We start from the raw sequence: 17,739 nt of genomic DNA, 5'->3' as shown, positions 1-17,739 counted from the left end.
GAAACCCTGAGAAATTTTAATAAATCTTGGTAAATTTTGAGAAATCTTGAGAAATCCCGAGAAATGTTGAGAAACAATGAGAAATCTTGAGAAATTTTGAGAAATTTTGAAAACTTTTGAGAAACCTTGAAAAATTTTGAGAAAGCTCGAAAAACGTGGAGAAATTTTGGGGAAACTTTGAGAAATTTTGTGAAATCTAGAGAAATCTTGAGTAATCTTGATAAATCTTGAGAAATTTTTAGAAATTTTGAGAAATCTTGAAAAATGTTGAGAAATCTCGAAATCCTGAAAATTTAAAACTTTGAAAAATCTTGAGAAACCCTTGGAAATTTTCATAAATCTTGAAAATGGTCGAGAAACCTCAACAATGTTTCGAAGAAGTAGTGAGAAATGTCGAAACCTGAAAACGTTGAGAAATCCTGAAGAATGTTGAGAAATTCTGGGAAATCTTGAAAAAAATCCCAAGAAACCTGGAAAACTTCTAACAAAATCTAGAGAAGTCTTGAGAATACCATGAGAAAATAATTTGGAAAATCCTGAGAAATCTTTAGGAAATCTCGAGGAATTTTTGGAGAAATCTAAGAGAAATCTTGAGAAATCTGGTAATGGATAAACTTTAAGAAATCCTGAGAACTGTTGGGAAATTTTTAGAAGTCGAGAAACCTCTAAAATGCCTTGAAGAAATCTTGAGAAATCTCGAAATCTCGAAACCTGGGAACGTCTAGAATTGTTGAGAAATCCTAAGAAATGTTGAGAATTCTTGGATCTTGAAATTTAGAAATCTGCATATCTCAAAATCTGGAAATGTCAAAATTTCGAAACTTTGAGAAACTCGAGAAATCTTAAAAAACCTCGAGAAACGGCGAGAAATCTCGAACCACGAAACCTTGAGGAAATTTTCAAAAAATTTAGAGAAGTCTTAAGAAATCTTGAGACACTAAGAAATTTGAAAAAATCCTGAGAAATCTTCAGGAAATCTCTAGGAATTTTTAGAGAAATCTCAGAGAAATCTTGTAAAATCTTGTAACCTGTAAACTCACCTCAAGAATGTTTCTAAGAATTATTGAGAAATCTCGAAATCTGGAAACGTCTAGAAATGTTGAGAAATCTTGAAAAATGTTCTGGGAAATCTTGAAAAAATCCCGAGAAACGTCGAGAAATTCTAGGAAATCTAGAGAAGTCTTGAGCATACTTGAGACACCATGAGAAAATTCGAGAAATCCTGAGAAATCTTCAGGAGATCTCGAAGAATTTTCGGAGAAATCTCAGAGAAATCTTGAGCAATCTCGTAACCTGTAAGTTTAAGGAATCCTGAGAAATCGTGAAAAATTTTTGAGAAGTCTCGAGAAACCTCTAAAATGTCTCGAACAATTTTTAAGAAGTCTCGAAAAATCCTGAGAAATCCTGGGAAATGTCGAGAAACTTCAAAATTGTCGTAATCTCGAAACCTGGAAACGTCTAGAAATGTTGAGAAATCCTGACAAATCTTGAGAAATCTCAGAGATATACTCTGAAATCTTGAAAAAATTCCGAGAAAACTTGAGAAATCTTCGAATCTTGTAATTTCGAAATTTGGAAATATTCGGCGTGAAATTCGATTTTTTTGAAATTTCTCAAAATTTTGATATTTCAGTACCTCTTACGATAAAACTGATTTTGGCAAATTATTACTTTATTATAAATAGAAAAAAAGTCAAGGGGCAAAATTGTACCGATCTTTGAGGATTATACATGAAAATTATTTTTAACTATACATCGTGTGTTTTGTTTATAAGGCGTAACACACAACGTTTTTTTAAATAAAACGTGTTATGTATTTTTAGATATTTTGACTTTTGAAATTTCGATGCGACGTTGCCACGTTATTCAAACTTTCTTGAAAATTTTTAGCAATGGAACGGTTCATAAAAAATGGTAGTATGGTTATTTTAAAATTTGTGTTATAATATTTTGTGGAGTAAGAGTTAGAGTAAGTTGCAATAATAAAATATAGGCTGTTCTATCTGAAAAAACTGAATGGTCGATATTAGAAAATTGTAAAGTTTTAGAATTTTTTATAAACACTCTGTATATTAAAATTTTATTTAATTGATACTACATTTATCCTTCCACAAAGTATTGAAAGACGAACTTTAAAAATAAACCTATTGCATTTTTGTTGTGAACTCTTCTATTGCTAAAAAAATTCAAGAACTCAGGATTTCAAAAATAAACTGTAGTTATAAAGCCTAAGAAGAGGACAATGAAGATATGTAAAAATTGGTTGAAGGTTATTTATTCAATTTTTACGAAAAATGATAAAATTTGATTTCATGAACTTAATTTTTTATGAGAACTTTTATAAGCAATAATAAAAAAAATAATAGAATAAAGATATGTATCCCATGTTAGCGTAAGTTTAAAGAGGGAGGACACCTACTTTATATCAATTTGGATAGGGCTGTGTAATACTAATAATAAAAATATTTTATACGTCATCAATTTTTTGGAGGAGATAAAAAGATATACTGTGATGACAGATTTAGCAATCGGTGTTGTAGTTTCTGATATGATCAACAAAATAAGTCACCCTGTATAATCAATTCTAAAAAATGTATGGAATGATAGACCACAAGTATAAACTCATTATGTTTTGCACTTATATCTAGGATTTATTTGGCAAAATTTGAGATGACGTCATCAGTATATAACGGTGTCGTAAACGAATAAATTTTGATTAACAAATTATCACGTTTCCGATAACCTTCGGAATGTTTCAAAGAATTAGGTTTTGTAATTTCTAAGTTAAATTGTAAAATGTTCTTAAGATACATACAATATTTGACAATAGTAGGTCCAGTAGTTTAGAAAACTATCTGTTACGGTAGACGGCAGACAGGCAGACAGAAACAAGATTCGTATTCGAGGGATTATGAAAGGTCCAGAAAACATAAAAGTAGCGAGTCGCCTGACGGAGTCGATTTACCGTGATTACGATAACCTTAAAACTTTTAAGATTTCGAACGTTCGATCTGGATATTTAGGGTACGTTATTTCATAAAATTCAAGTAATATTTACTATTCAAAATTTTGGGGCGACATTATTTGTGAGAATGTTAGACAAATTCGTTTTACCATCTACACGTCATTCCTAAAATACAGGAGTGTTTTTAATTATAATCAATGCTGTTTGTTTAACTTTACTTTATAATTATAAACTACAATAATAATTGTTTCACAATTATTTTATTTTATTTTTAATCAGTCAGTTTTCAAAATATGTAATTACATTTAAGTTTTAAGTTAATTTAATTTAATTAATAGTGACGTTTCCATTGTAAATCAAATTAAAGCCGGGTTTTAATAATGTATGAAATATGGAATCACTTCTGTCACTTTATCCACATTTATGTTTCCGTTTACTTATATCTGACCTTTAAACTAACAACCGTTTTCGCTCATTATAAACGGTTTTTATTCCAAAACTATAATAGAAAGTGAAGACAAACATAGAATAATTCAAGCAAAAACTAACTTAATTTTATACGCATTCCATTGGAAGGGAATTACACAGTGCTTCAATCAAGTCCGGAATAAATGCAGTGATAAAATCTGGAATGATGTTTAACATAAATTACATCGGTCTGCGATGAAAAACCTGTCTTAAAATAAACAAATGAAATTGATAGATTTTCCGGTGCTAATTACCGTAAAACTGGTTAAAAATTCCATCACGTACAGTTTTTCCAAAAATAACCCAAAACCAAAAATTCCATTTGTAGTAGGTTTTTTGCGGTTTGCAATATGCACAAAATAAGTATCTATTTTTTTTTAAATTGTGTGCTTTTAAATTTTAGTTTTTCGTATTTTTTTCCAAACAAAATGCGTGCATGTTCGTAATTAGCAATACAAATAATATGTAAAACATTTGTTAAAACAAAAGCAGGTTTTCAACTTCTAATTTCCTGTGTTGTTCGATCAATCAATTTAGTTTTTATGCTACATTTTAAATGCAACAAACAAATTTTGTTGGCGGTGAGCTAAGCCTATGACGTTATGGATATTTGCTTTTAATACAAACTGTAATTATTGTGTGTATAGAAAAATGTTTAATAAAACTATTGTTAGCAATAAAATGAGGATAAGCACCATCTTGTGGAAACCAAATCTGAGTATCAAATACTTTTGGCTCTTTAGTACTCAGAACAATGACGGCCAAAACATAAACTAATTAATTTTCTTTAACATTATGCATAACTATTTCCGGTCAGATTTATCTACTCACTGACTGCGGTTGGAGATTTGCTCTACTCCAGTATCGATAATTTTTTCTGTGTATAGATACAGATTTCAATGTAAAAGTATTGTCAAACTTGTATATCTACCAGTTACACTCCTAGTTGTACTTAGATAATGTTCAATAATTTCATTCTGCTGTTGTCACATAACACAAACCTTAAATGGGTTTGTTGATCTTGCCGACTTGATAAAAGTAAGGACATTTTTAGGTGAATACAAATGAAGTATTTCTATTTTTGCAAGGCCCTAAAATTTGTGATTTATTTTAATAACATATTAGAGAGAGAACAAGAAAGATAATGTTATAGGTAGGTGAATGCCAATTACTGTTTTGTGTCACACATCTCTCTGGTGGTCTGAGCTTCTGACGGCCTCATTTACATAAGTATCATATTCTACAGTCAACATCTCTCTATTAATTTGTGTCCTTTGTCGACAATAATTTTCGTGAAATGTTCAGCTTAAATAAAAAATATCAACAATTTTTGTACCCGCGATCTATCATAGAAACCATTTGATGTCGTTCAAGGAACAAATCCTGTCTGATACCTACTTCCGGATAAATACCATCAAGTTTATAGAATAGATATTTCATAAAACGTCTTTGAATTTTGCCCAGTTTTAATACGTGCAATTGATATAATGGAAACCAAATTAACATAGCGTATTCTATAATTTCGGAGGTTTCCACGGTCGGAATCAATACATGATCGTTTCCCGGGTTGGAACCGTGTAAATTGAGTTTTTGAGCTCAACGTTTCGCAGATTTTCGTAAGTGGCATCTTCAGGAGCAGGGTTAAGAATAAGACAAAAGAGCAGGGTAACTCAGTATGTCAACCATACCAGAGGCGAAAATCTTTTGCCAAGATTCCAGACTCCAAGATTCTAGATTCCAAATTCTAGATTCCAGTATTCTAAGGTTCTAGATTCCAAGGTTCTAGATTCCAAGATTCTAGACTCCAATATTCTAGATTCTCATCCCAAGATTCTAGAATCCAAGATTGTAGATACCAAGATTCTAAATTGTTAGACTTAATTTCTACCGTCAGAATTTTAAGCTATTAAAAATATATAATTTTCAGAAAAATGAGTTATCTCAAAAAATATATTAAACTCAAAGTCTCAAATTCTTGAATTCTATCATCCAAAATTATCAGTGTGTAATACATTTAAATCTTTTAGTTTTGAAATTCTAAGATTCTAAATACCAAGATTCTAGCATCTCAATATCCTAAATTCCAAGATTCTTGATCACAGGATTCTAGATTCCGAGATTCTAAGTTCAGAGATCTTATATTTCCAGATTAAAAGATTCTAGATTACAAAATTCTAGATACCAATAATTTAGATTCCAGAATTCTAGATTCCAAGATTCTAAGTTCTTAGAACAAGAATTTTAAGCTTTTAAAAATATTAAATTTTCGGAAGAAGTTGTTAACTCAAAGAAAATACATCTTAAACACAAGGTCTTAAATTTTTGAATTCCATGAGCCAAAATTCTTAATATGTACTACATTTTAAGCTCCAAGTTTTAGTTTTGAAATTCTAAGATTGAAGATAGATACTAAGATTCTGGATTTCAGTTTAGTTTTGCAATTATATGATTCTAAATACTAAGATTCTGAATTCCATGTTTCTAGATTTCAGCATTCTACATTCCAAGATTATAGATTTTGAGATTTTGGAGTCCAAGATTCAGGCTTCCAAGATTCAGGCTTCCAAGATTCTACATTAAAAATTCTAGATCCCAGGAATCTAAATTCCGATTTCCGAGATTGTAGATTTCTAGATTTCAAGTTTCGTCTCTGGTGTGGTTGACATAGTGAGTTATCGTGCTCTTTTGCCTTATTCTTAACCCTGCTCCTGAAGATTCCACTTACGAAAGTGTGTGAAACGTTGAGCCCAAAATCTCAATTTACACGGTTCCAAGTCGGAAAACGATCATGTATAACGTATTCTAGTATACTTAACACATAGGCAAGGAAAAGTTGTTTCATCATGTTAACATCAGTAAAAGTTTACATTACAAAAAAAAACCTAAGGATTTGGTTGCACTATTAAGGTGCTCCACAAAAATCAAGCTTGAATCAAAAATAACTCCAAGATCCTTCATTACATCCTTCTTATTAATTAAATAGTCGTCAATTGAATAATAAGTGTCCATAAAATCAAAAGTTCTAGTGAAAGTAACAAAACAACATTTTTCATAATTAAGAATTAATTTGTACTGGCACACCACCTTACAAGTAAATCTATTTTTTTTTTTTTTGTAATAGTAACATATCATCAGTGGATCTGATTGACAAATACAATTTCATGTCATCAGCATACGCGAGAATAGGACAGGATAGTGAAGAGACAAGTTCATTAATAAAAAGTATAAATAACAAAGGACCCAAGTGGGAAGCTTGTGGTACACCCGAAGTAGGTAAAAATTCTTTTGATGTAAATCCGTTATAATATACATAATATACTCTCTTTTGTAAATAAAACTGTTTTAGGTTCAAAGCATTATGATGTAAACCAAAGTTGTTAAGCTTTTTCAGTAGAATGCTGTGCTGAATCTTGTCAGGTAGGTATTGTGCGATTGTTACTAAATTTGTACATGTAATGGCAGGATTATTCTTAATATTGTTTTCCATCCTATGTATGTAAGGTTTACAACGCTGCAAGCTTTTGGTTGTAATTACACCTCTTAAGTGTTTAAGTCAATATAATACTGTTGCAAACCAATTTTTAACCATTTTCTCTAGAAATATTTCTTTGACATTAAGAGAGAACTAATTTCTGGAGTAAACCATGCAGGATATTTCGACGTAAAATTACTTTTTTTGGTACAAATTCATCAAAGAGATGATACAATAAAGAATACAAAGAATCTACGGCATCGTCAATGTTGTCATAATTATCTAAAAATTCTCAATCAGTGTTATAGAATGCCTGATATAATGCAATAAAATTTGCTTTACGAAAATTGTAGGTTTTTTTATTATTAGAAAGAATCGTGAGAGTACTGGAGTGGCAACTCAGACTGAGATATTGCAAAATTAAGATTCATGTTGATAAAACTAGATCTAACAACTTGTTATCACAATTTTTACTACCTGAGCGTAAGCAAAGGAAGTAGTGTAATCGAGTCCATCGGACGAATTGCCATTTTTGCATTTTCTGTACCTATCATGACCCCTAGAGGACGAAGAAATAGGTCTCCCGTTTCCGTCTGTCTGTCCATCTGTCCGTCTGTCCGTCTGTCCGTCTGTCCGTCTGTCCGTCTGTCCGTCTGTCTGTTTGTGTGTCTGTCTGTCTGTCTGCTTGTCGTCCCGGATTTTTATTATACAGATAATCTCCGAAAGTACTGGGCCAAATTTTGTATTTATATTAGGTATATCATGTAGATGGTAGAACGCTAACCAAAATTTGTCTAATCATCCCCACCACTAATGTGCTGACGTCACTTCAAAATTGTACATAGTAATTGGGTTTTAAATTGTATTAAATAACATAATCTTGCACATGTAGTTTATGACTCCGAATTGAGATTTTACCCGAAACATCCAAATTTTTGGAAAAAAAATCAAAATTAGGTAACAACATTTTGACATTTAATTTGGAATCTACAAAACCGAATGCTCTGAAATCTTGCAGATGGTTTACAGTTATGATAAGCTTGATAAAATTTTAATCACAATATATTTACTTATCTCCTCAAAAGTTATCAGCTCAAAGGTTTCCCGAATAAATCCTATCTAAAATGTACAAAATATGATTTATTTTATTGATTAAATCAAGAATTGCAAAACTGAATACTTTGAAATCTTGCAGACGTTTTAAAGTCATTGTAAGCATGTTAAATTGTTAATTAAATTAAACCTGTTTATTTCTCCCAAAAAATTGATGACGTTAATAAATTTTACTTAAATTGGGCAAAATATGATGAGTTTTTACTCGTGATTCATCATATCATTCATATTTTTACTTCCCGAGCGTAAGCCAAGGGAGTATTGTAATCGAGTCCGTCGGCGGACTCTCTACTTTTACGTTAACTCGATCTTTCATGACCCCTAGAAGACGAAGAAATAGGTCTCCCATTTCCGTCTGTCTGTCCGTCTGTCCGTCTGTCCGTCCGTCCGTCCGTCTGTCCGTCTGTCTGCCGTCCCGGATTTTTATTAGGCAGATAATCTCCGAAAGTACTGGACCGATTGTTGTGAAATTTTGTAGTTATATTAGGAATATCATGTAGATGATAAAACGCTAACCAAAATTTGTCTAATCATCCCCACCACTAATGTGATGACGTCACTTCAAAATTGTACATAGTAAATGGGTTTTGGAAAAAAATCAAAATTATAAAACAACATTTTGCAATTTAATTTTGAATCTGCTAATCCGAATGTTTTGAAATGTTGCAGATGTTTTAAGGCTATAGAGAGCATCATAAATGTTTACTCAAAATATATTTGGTTATCCCCTCCAAAAACTTGATGACGTCAGCTCAAAAGTTTGCCAAATAAATCCTATGTAAAATGTACAAAATATGATGAGTCTGTGCTTGTGATATATCTCTCCATTCTTATTTTTGGAATTTGCATATACAGGGTGACTCAAAAAAATTAATGAATGCGTAAATTTATTTTACTGGTTTACTCAGGAACTACAAAACCGAATGCTTTGAAAACTTGAAGGTGTTTTAAAGTTATCATAGGCATGGTAAGTTTTTGATCAAAATGTATTTGCTCATCCCCCCTAAAAAATTTATGACGTCACCACAAAATTTTGCCGAATAAATCCTATCTAAAATATACAGAATATGGTGAGTCTCTTCTTGTGATTTATCATTCCATTCATAGTTTTTGGATTTACATATACAGGGTGACCCAAAAAAATTAATAAATGGGTAAATGTATTTTATTGATTTAATCAGGAACTCCAGAACCGAATGTTTTGAAATCTTGCAAATGTTTTAAGGTTATAAAGAGCATAATAAATTTTTAGTCAAAATATATTTGGTTATCTTCTACAAAAAACTGATGACGTCAGCTCAAAAGTTTGCCGAATAAATCCTATCTAGAATATACAAAATATGATGAGTCTGTACTTGTAATTTATCATTCCATTCATATTTTTTGAATTTGCATATACCGGGTGACTCAAAAAAAATAATGAAATCTACTGCGAAAAAAAACATAATAGACATGCAGTCGTCACGTTTCCGACAGCGAGGGAAGTACTGTTCAAACTCTTTAGACCAATTTTTTTTTTATCAAATTAAGAACGAGTCACCCCATTTTTCCGAAAATGTGAAAATACAAACGTCTTTGTTTAATAAAAATTATAAGAATGATATTCAGAACATTTTGTCGATTAGTTAATTACTAGTTTAGAGGACGAACTCATTTAAATCAAACTAATTTCTACGTGACATTCTTCCGATGTATAAACATTAGGGTGTTCCTTATTTAGAGGTGATTTTGTATTTTTTCGAATTAAGTTGGTCTCACCCTCCAAAAAGTTTACATTTGAAATAGACAGTACACATAAAAAATTTTAATCTATTCGCTTTATCCTTTCCCGTGCCGCCACGAATTGAATTTTCAAAAATTAAAACCTGCATAATATGCAGTAGGTGTTGAGTACAAACGTCAAATAATTGTACTTTTTGTGTTATGTGTAGCATGTTAGCGATTACAAAAAATTCTAATATCATCCCGAGGCTTAGACAATGTATATTTGGTAGGGATAGTAGAGACTCAAATACTTGGATCAAAACTTCCTACGAATAAACAAGTGTTATCAGTTTTTTTTTTATAATTTGAGAGAAGTTAAGTTAAATACAAGAGGGAGAGTCAGTTTTTGGAGTTTGATCCAACAACATGCGAATCCCACACATCATTTGTTAAGGGAAATCCATTATAAGTTCCCTTAAAATTGTCACTGACATCGCAGAGAGATCTGTAAAATTAACACAAGATTTTCATGGTTTGTTGACCAAAAATGAAGATCAAAGACAATATATCTTGAGAACGGTTCAGGAACACAGAGCAATGTATCCCAATTGTAAAAAAATTGGTCTAAAGAGTTTAGACAGTACTTCCCTCGCTGTCGGAAACTTGACGACTGCATGCCTATTGTGTTTTTTTTCTCATTACATTTTTGTAGTGGGAATTTAAAAAAAAATTGCGATGACGTCATCAACATTTTTGCAAGGACACGTATATCAGTTGGGATAGATGTAGTGTAATACTAAGAATAAAATTATTATATTCTCAAATTTTCGGGAAAATGAATTGGGTCGTTTGAATATTGATTTGTAATAATCAATAAAATAACGAAACAATTTACTCACGTATACCTACGTATCAGAGGCAACTGAAAATCGTGTATGTATAAACATTGTTAATTTAAGATGACAGGCGTAACAGCATACGTGAGAGCCAAACACAGAAACTGTAAACAAAACGACCGTCGGTTTTATTGCTTCGACTTCCGCTTATTATATAAAACATTGGGTTTTATTTTAATTCTTGACGGTGAAATTCACAATTGGTTGATTATAAACATGTCTATTTCACATTCGCGGAACCAAGTGAGCGCATAAAACAAATGCAGGTCTGTAATGTTAAAGTCGATGTAAATAAGCGTGCTACCCTTATGTTTCAACCGAGTTTTTCCTTTAACAAATTTTGTGTCTACCAAATTGGGTTGGTTGGGGTGTAATACTAATAATAAGTGTTGCCTTTAATTTAATCAATAAAATAAATTGACTTCATTAATTTTTTTGAACCACCTCTTAAGAAAATCTAAAAAATATGAATGGAATGATAAATCACAAGTACAAACTCATCATATTTTTTGCATTTTAGATAGGATTTATTCAGCAAAATTTAAGGGTGACGTCATCAATTTTTTTAGGAGGGATGAACAAATACATTTTGAACAAAAGTTTACCATGCTTATAATAACTTTAAAATATTCCCAAGATTTCAAAGCATTCGGTTTTGTAATTCCTGATTAAATCGATAAAATAAATTCACGCCTTCATTAATTTTTTTGAGTCACCCTGCATATGCAAATCCAAAAATATGAATGGAATGATAAATCACAAGTACAGACTCATCATATTTTGTACATTTTAGATACGATTTATTCGGAAAACTTTTGAGCTGACGTCATCAGTTTTTTGTAGAAGATAACCAAATATATTTTGACTAAAAATTTATTATGCTCTTTATAACCTTACAACATCTGCAAGATTTCAAAGCATTCGGTTTTGTAGTTCCTGATTAAATCAATAAAATAAATTTACGCATTCATTAATTTTTTTGAGTCACTCTGTATATGCAAATCCAAAAAATATGAATGGAGTGATAAATGACAAGTACAGGCTCATCATATTTTGTACATTTTAGATATGATTTATTCGGCAAACTTTCGAGCTGACGTCATCAAGTTTTTGGAGGGGATAAGCAAATATATGTTGACTAAACATTTATTATGCTCTTTATGACCTTAAAACATCTGCAAGATTTCAGAGCATTCGGTTTTGTAGTTCCTGATTAAATCAATAAAATATATTTACGCATTCATTAATTTTTTTGAGTCACTCTGTATATGCAAATCCAAAAAATATGAATGGAGTGATAAATGACAAGTACAGGCTCATCATATTTTGTACATTTTAGATATGATTTATTCGGCAAACTTTCGAGCTGACGTCATCAAGTTTTTGGAGGGGATAAGCAAATATATGTTGACTAAACATTTATTATGCTCTTTATGACCTTAAAACATCTGCAAGATTTCAGAGCATTCGGTTTTGTAGTTCCTGATTAAATCAATAAAATATATTTACGCATTCATTAATTTTTTTGAGTCACCCTGTATATGCAAATCCAAAAAATATTAATGGAGTGATAGTTCACAAGTACAGACTCATCATATTTTGTACATTTTAGATATGATTTACTCCACAAACTTTTGAGCTGACGTCATCAAGTTTTTGGAGGGGATAAGCAAATATTTTTTGACTAAAGATTTATGATGCTCTTTATAGCCTTAAAACATCTGCAACATTTCAAAGCATTCTGGTTAGCAGATTAAAAATTAAATTTCAAAATGTTGTTTTATAATTTTGATTTTTTTTCCAAAAATCTGGACGTTTCGGGTGAAAAGTCAATTCAGAGTTGTAAACTACATGTGTAGGACTATGTTATTTTATACAATTGAAAACCCATTTACTATGTACAATTTTGAAGTGACGTCATCGCATTAGTGGTGGGGATGATTAGACAAATTTTGGTTAGCGTTTTACCATCTACATGATATTCTTAATATAAGTACAAAATTTCACAACAATCGGTCGAGTACTTTCGGAGATTATCTGTCTAATAACAGGACAGACGGACAGACAGACGGAAATGGGAGACCTATTTCTTCGTCTTCTAGGGGTCATGAAAGATCGAGAAAACGTAAAAGTAGAGAGTCGGCCGACGGACTCGATTACAATACTTCCTTTGCTTACGCTCGGGAAGTAAAAAACTACTCTAAATAAATCTTATTGATTGCATTTTAATTTTTAATATTTTTTGCGTAGATATTGATTTGGTAATAATAATAGTAATATGTTTAACATATAACCTTTATTTTAAAAATGTCAAAATTATTAATATCATTTGACTGACCCAAAATAAAAATATTTCATGACACAAAAAAAGAGTTACTTTGTGTTGTTTATCAAACATTTATCGTGGTGGCGGCACTGGAAGGAGATAACTTAGGGGTATAATATTTTACATATATTTTTCTTATATCGAATGTAAACTTTTAAGGGGGTGAGAGTTAAAGAAAACCAAATTAGGAACACCCTAATAAACATACAACAGTTTCTGTGATTTTATGTAACAATATTAAAAAGTTTGAATTTATATTTCTCAGTAATAGTTTGAAATGTCAAATTGAATAGAACATTTTGTAATATCAATATTATTGTTAACGTTTTATCAAAACCTTCAAATAGTCCATTATGTAATGTTTGATAAATTATGAAAATGTTCTACTTCAAATACAACTCATTAAGATAACCTGTATGCGCAAAACTGATAACAAGGCTGCATTATTGCGTTGGAAATTTTGAATCATATTGGTATACTAGTGAGATGACGTCATTCATGCTTTAGAAGGTATGAATAAATAAATTTTGATTAGCGCTTTTCGCAATATAATTACGTACTTATATAATTTTCAAGTAAGTACATATAATATTTCTAGATCGCGAGACGTAGGGAAAAAATAACATAGTCTGTTTAACAAATAACATTAAGGAGGTGGCAAGAAAGGGCTGTTGAACAAAGAAAATGGAAAATGATACAATTCCCATTTTCCATTAAAATGAAAAAACCTTCTATGGGATATGACAACGAATGAGAAAGCTAAAAAATAAGAATGTTAAAAAACTAATTCTACTAATGTTCCTAAATTGAAGCAAATAGAGCTTCATGTTCAATGTGATGCATTTAAATCATTTCATACATATACTAAGTTACTTATAGTAATTATTTTTTTCTTTTGACGAGATGGGTGGTTACAAGTTACAAGAGTCTTGGAATTGTACATACTTTTATTAAATTACTTACATATTTTTTTCCATTGTATACATTTACAAGTAGATTTAAACAGATGTAAACAATCATCTCAGTTTGGTTTAACAAACTATGAAGGAGAAGACATTTTTTATGATAATGTTTTGACAAATTATTAGACTGTTTTTATGATATCCTTTGTTCATAGACCAAAATATGCCGAAAAATTTTGCGTGTGGCACTTACTCTACCAGCAAAGGTAGGCTTGCTGGTCGTGTTGGATTAGCAGGTGATTTTGATTTACACTTTTTAACATAAGTTATAATTAATCCCAAAATTATGGTTACAAGAGCTCCCAGCAAACAGTAGTAGGCGTAAGAAATTCGAAAAAAGAAAAATGGTTGATTCGCACTGAAGTCATCCCTAAAAACATACAGAAGTAAAACAGAAAAGCCATGGTGATGTTATTTACACTTTCATTGTTGAATTAACAACATCCAGCCCATCAACATTGTAACTGTTGCTGGTAAAATTTTCATGAAAAGGATTCGAGTATTTTGAAGCCATGGAAAACGTTTCATGGGTAACATTGCAGCCTTTGACACTAAGTTCCTTGGCGGGATATACGAACACTTGTTTTTGTTTATAATATATAGAAGGAAAATAGATAGCAGATACAAAAATCACACCTCCAATTGTCCCGTAGAAAGCGCTCTAAAAATAAAAGTTTTTCAACCCGATAATAAATATGTACGCACTTCAGTAACCGTAGAGTCTACTTGTGGGAAGCATATTCCTAAGGTATATAAGCCCAACGATGGTCCATCTATTAATCCTGTGATAGCAGTGGCTAAAGGCAGAATTTCACCCAAGTACTGAATAACAAATATCATAGAAGTGCACCAAATTCCCTCAATAACTACAATAATTTTCATAATTCTCACACTGGTTTTCTCAGTAAACGATTTTTTTGAAAATTTTCTTACGAAGTCGTTATAAATTACACCAGATAAAGAATTTAAACTTGACGATAAGGTACTAAAAATATAAAGTAATTGTTTACGGCAATAAACACCTTGTTATAACCTTATTGCAGAACTTAACAGTGCAGCCATAAATAATCCAGAGATACCTGAAATTTTTTGTGCAACTTGTTCTACATAGTAAGACACAATTTGGTCGTTCTTTGTAATCTTTTTGTCCATTACAGGGTCGCAGTTGTGGTAGTTAGCATATATTATTATACCAACAGAAACGGCGCATATATTTACTAAACACCAACATAGACCAGACAGTAAAAGAGACCTACAGATTTACACAAAATACAAAATACAAAAAAAAAATTGTCATACCATCTACAGCGACGGAGTGTTGAAAGACTCATATATTTTTGGACGCTCGTTTGAGATAAACAAACGTAAAACAAAAATCGAGCCGCAAGACCGAACGTACATATCCAGAATGAGTCCTTTTTTGTTGGGTCTGGGTCGAAACTACGAGATTAATTGTGTTAAAAATAAACAATCAGTGTGAGAGAATAGTACTCAAAAATGTCAAGTCGTTTTCCGGATACTGCTTTATTCCAAACTGATGGAATACCTCCCGCTGATTTAATTCCTTCGCTACAAACTGTTAAGAAAGCTATCATAACAATGACAAATTGAAAAATGTCTGTCCAAATCACTGTTCGTAAACCTCCAATAGCTGTATAAAACACGCATGTACCACATATTAACAAGACTATCAACTGTACACTAAATCCTGTAACTAAAATTTTGATTATAATTCCGTACCTTTATTTCGAAATTTTTCACCTACCAACTGACAGTGCTAGTGCTGGAGTATAAACGACTACAGGAAGTAAAAAATTTTCGTACAAAATGTACAAAAAAGAACTAAACAATCTGATTTTACGATTAAACCTTACTTCCAAGTATTCATAAATACTACTATAGTCGCCTTTAAACAATACAGGATAATAAACATACATTGAAGCAATAACCAAAAGAACAGCAGACAAGCATGTTAACCCGTAGAATGCTCCATACTTGTAAACATCTGCTGGAACTGCGATTAAAGTAATACCAGAAAAGTGACTAAAATAATGTAATGTAGGTGTGCGTAGAGAAAAAGTAATTGTCGTACCTGACTATTACCGATACAGCTATTGGAAAAATTTTCATTTGTTTTCCTCCTGAAAGGTATTCTTTAACGGTTGACTGTTTAGTACCAAAACAACCAAAATAGATACCGATCAACACGCTTGTAACGAGTACAAAAAATACCAAAAGATAGTCGTACCAGTAGAACATTGTGTCTTGTTTGACAAATGAAACTTTCTATTCTACAATGTTTTTTGTAGTTTGAATAATTTATGTTAATACAGTTGATAATAAATATTGTACGTACAAGAATCATAAAAATTTCATTAAAATTGTTAATTTTTCTTTGAACATGTACGTAAAACTTAGGATTGCAGAACACGTTTTTTTTTTGTTTTTCTACTTGAAAATTTCATGACGTTGTCTAAAATTTTGTTGAGCAAGCTGTCTTCAAAATATCGACGATTCTTCTTTTCCTGTTAATCTTTCATCTGTATGACAAGGTTTCAGAGGATTATTCAATAGTTTATAAAAAACTAAGGTTTTACAGGCGTTTACGTCATTGGTACGTTTCGGCTACACTATTCGGTTACTAATCTACTAATCATCTACAAGTCGTCTACTAAATCCCCCCTTCAGGTGTTAGCAAAAAGTTATACAGGGTGTCGCATCCAAGTCTGGACATAGGGAATCAACGTGGGAAATTGATTTTTATTTTATAATATCTCCCCAGATCACTTTAAAGTAGAGATGTACCGACTATAGTCGGCCGACTAGTCGGCTTTGTCAAAACCGGTTAAAATTGGTTTAATCGACCGAAAATTGGTGTCAAAGTGTAGATAATCTTCCGCTAGTTACGATTCTGAAATCGCCGTCACGATATCTGGTCCAATAAACACGCAAAGCGAATTCAAAATTTCCAAAAATTTTCCAAAAAAGTGGTTAAAATTGGTTAAGTATTGTATAAACTGCCCTAAATTGTGTTATTCTTTATTTTTGTACTGAGTTACTACAAAAAATTAAATGTTAAAATTATTCAAACAAATTTAACACATTTTTTGGAAAACATAGAAACTTTAGTTATTCCTTTTATTAAAATAAAACAAGTTTTTAAGGTAGTCAGAGAAATAGAAAAAAAAACACACTGTCTGTTGCATTTATAAACCGGTTTTAGCAAAGCGGAACAGTCGGCGGACTATAGTCGGCACATCTCTACTTTAAAGCTATTGTTGAGTGATGCCTTTTTGGAGGTCGGAGAGGGCTATCGGCCAGTATTTTTTTCAAATCGTTGCATCGCGCTCATTTACTGTAAAAATGTTTTAAAAATAGTATTTTGAAATTCGCGCCCGCTCCGATTTGTCGCGAAATGTTCCGAAGAACTGTCGAAGTTCGGCGATCGCGTCTTTGGATTAAGCATGCAAAATCCAAATGTCAAAGTGAAATTAGAAATTATTCTCAGAAATCAACGAACAACTCGAACTGAATTATTTTATCCAGTGTGATGATTATTGTGGGACAAATTAAACGGAATAAATGTACAAATTGATCCATTCATTTGTCATAGTGCGCGACCCCCTCAAACGAGCCATCTCGAACTACACTCAGGCCGTATCCAAAAAGCCCGAGATGAAGACTTCGAGCAGCTGGTCTTCCTTAAAACCCCATCGGCAGCATTGTGACATGTCCTGGGAGCCCGTCAAGCTAGGAATATACTCGCGCTGCCTCACTCAGTAATCACTGAACGACTCAAATTGAATTATTTTATCCAATATGACGATTATTGT

General features: G+C 31.6%; 1 protein-coding gene across 1 annotated transcript; it reads right to left on the bottom strand.

Annotated features, from left to right (window-relative positions):
• Positions 1–14,017: 14,017 nt before the first annotated feature.
• LOC135129907 (sodium-coupled monocarboxylate transporter 2-like) lies at positions 14,018–16,165 on the bottom strand. Its single transcript, XM_064057173.1, has 9 exons — positions 16,105–16,165; positions 15,999–16,047; positions 15,672–15,949; positions 15,398–15,620; positions 15,206–15,346; positions 14,940–15,158; positions 14,621–14,891; positions 14,326–14,567; positions 14,018–14,276 (listed from the first exon to the last, which is right to left on the bottom strand). Exons 1-9 carry the CDS (start codon positions 16,163–16,165, stop codon positions 14,096–14,098), a joined length of 1,665 nt encoding a protein of 554 aa, XP_063913243.1. The 3' UTR covers positions 14,018–14,095.
• Positions 16,166–17,739: the final 1,574 nt, after the last annotated feature.

Source organism: Zophobas morio, unplaced genomic scaffold (genome assembly GCF_036711695.1).
Source record: "Zophobas morio isolate AGI-343-1 ecotype UQ-CSIRO unplaced genomic scaffold, CSIRO_AGI_Zmor_V1 ptg000017l, whole genome shotgun sequence".
Lineage (NCBI taxonomy): Eukaryota > Metazoa > Arthropoda > Insecta > Coleoptera > Tenebrionidae > Zophobas > Zophobas morio.
The sequence above is the reverse complement of the archived record's forward strand: the minus strand, read 5'-3'. Positions and strand labels throughout refer to the sequence as shown.

Excerpts from the sequence above, each read along its gene's own strand:
- LOC135129907 (XM_064057173.1), bottom strand. The coding sequence starts at position 16,165 with ATGTTCTACTGGTACGACTATCTTTTGGTATTTTTTGTACTCGTTACA. Across the intron at positions 15,621-15,671 it reads AGCACTAGCACTGTCAGTTG|TTACAGGATTTAGTGTACAG; the intron begins GTAGGTGAAAAA and ends TCAAAATTTTAG. Across the intron at positions 15,347-15,397 it reads AAACGACTTGACATTTTTGA|TTTCGACCCAGACCCAACAA; the intron begins GTACTATTCTCT and ends TTAATCTCGTAG.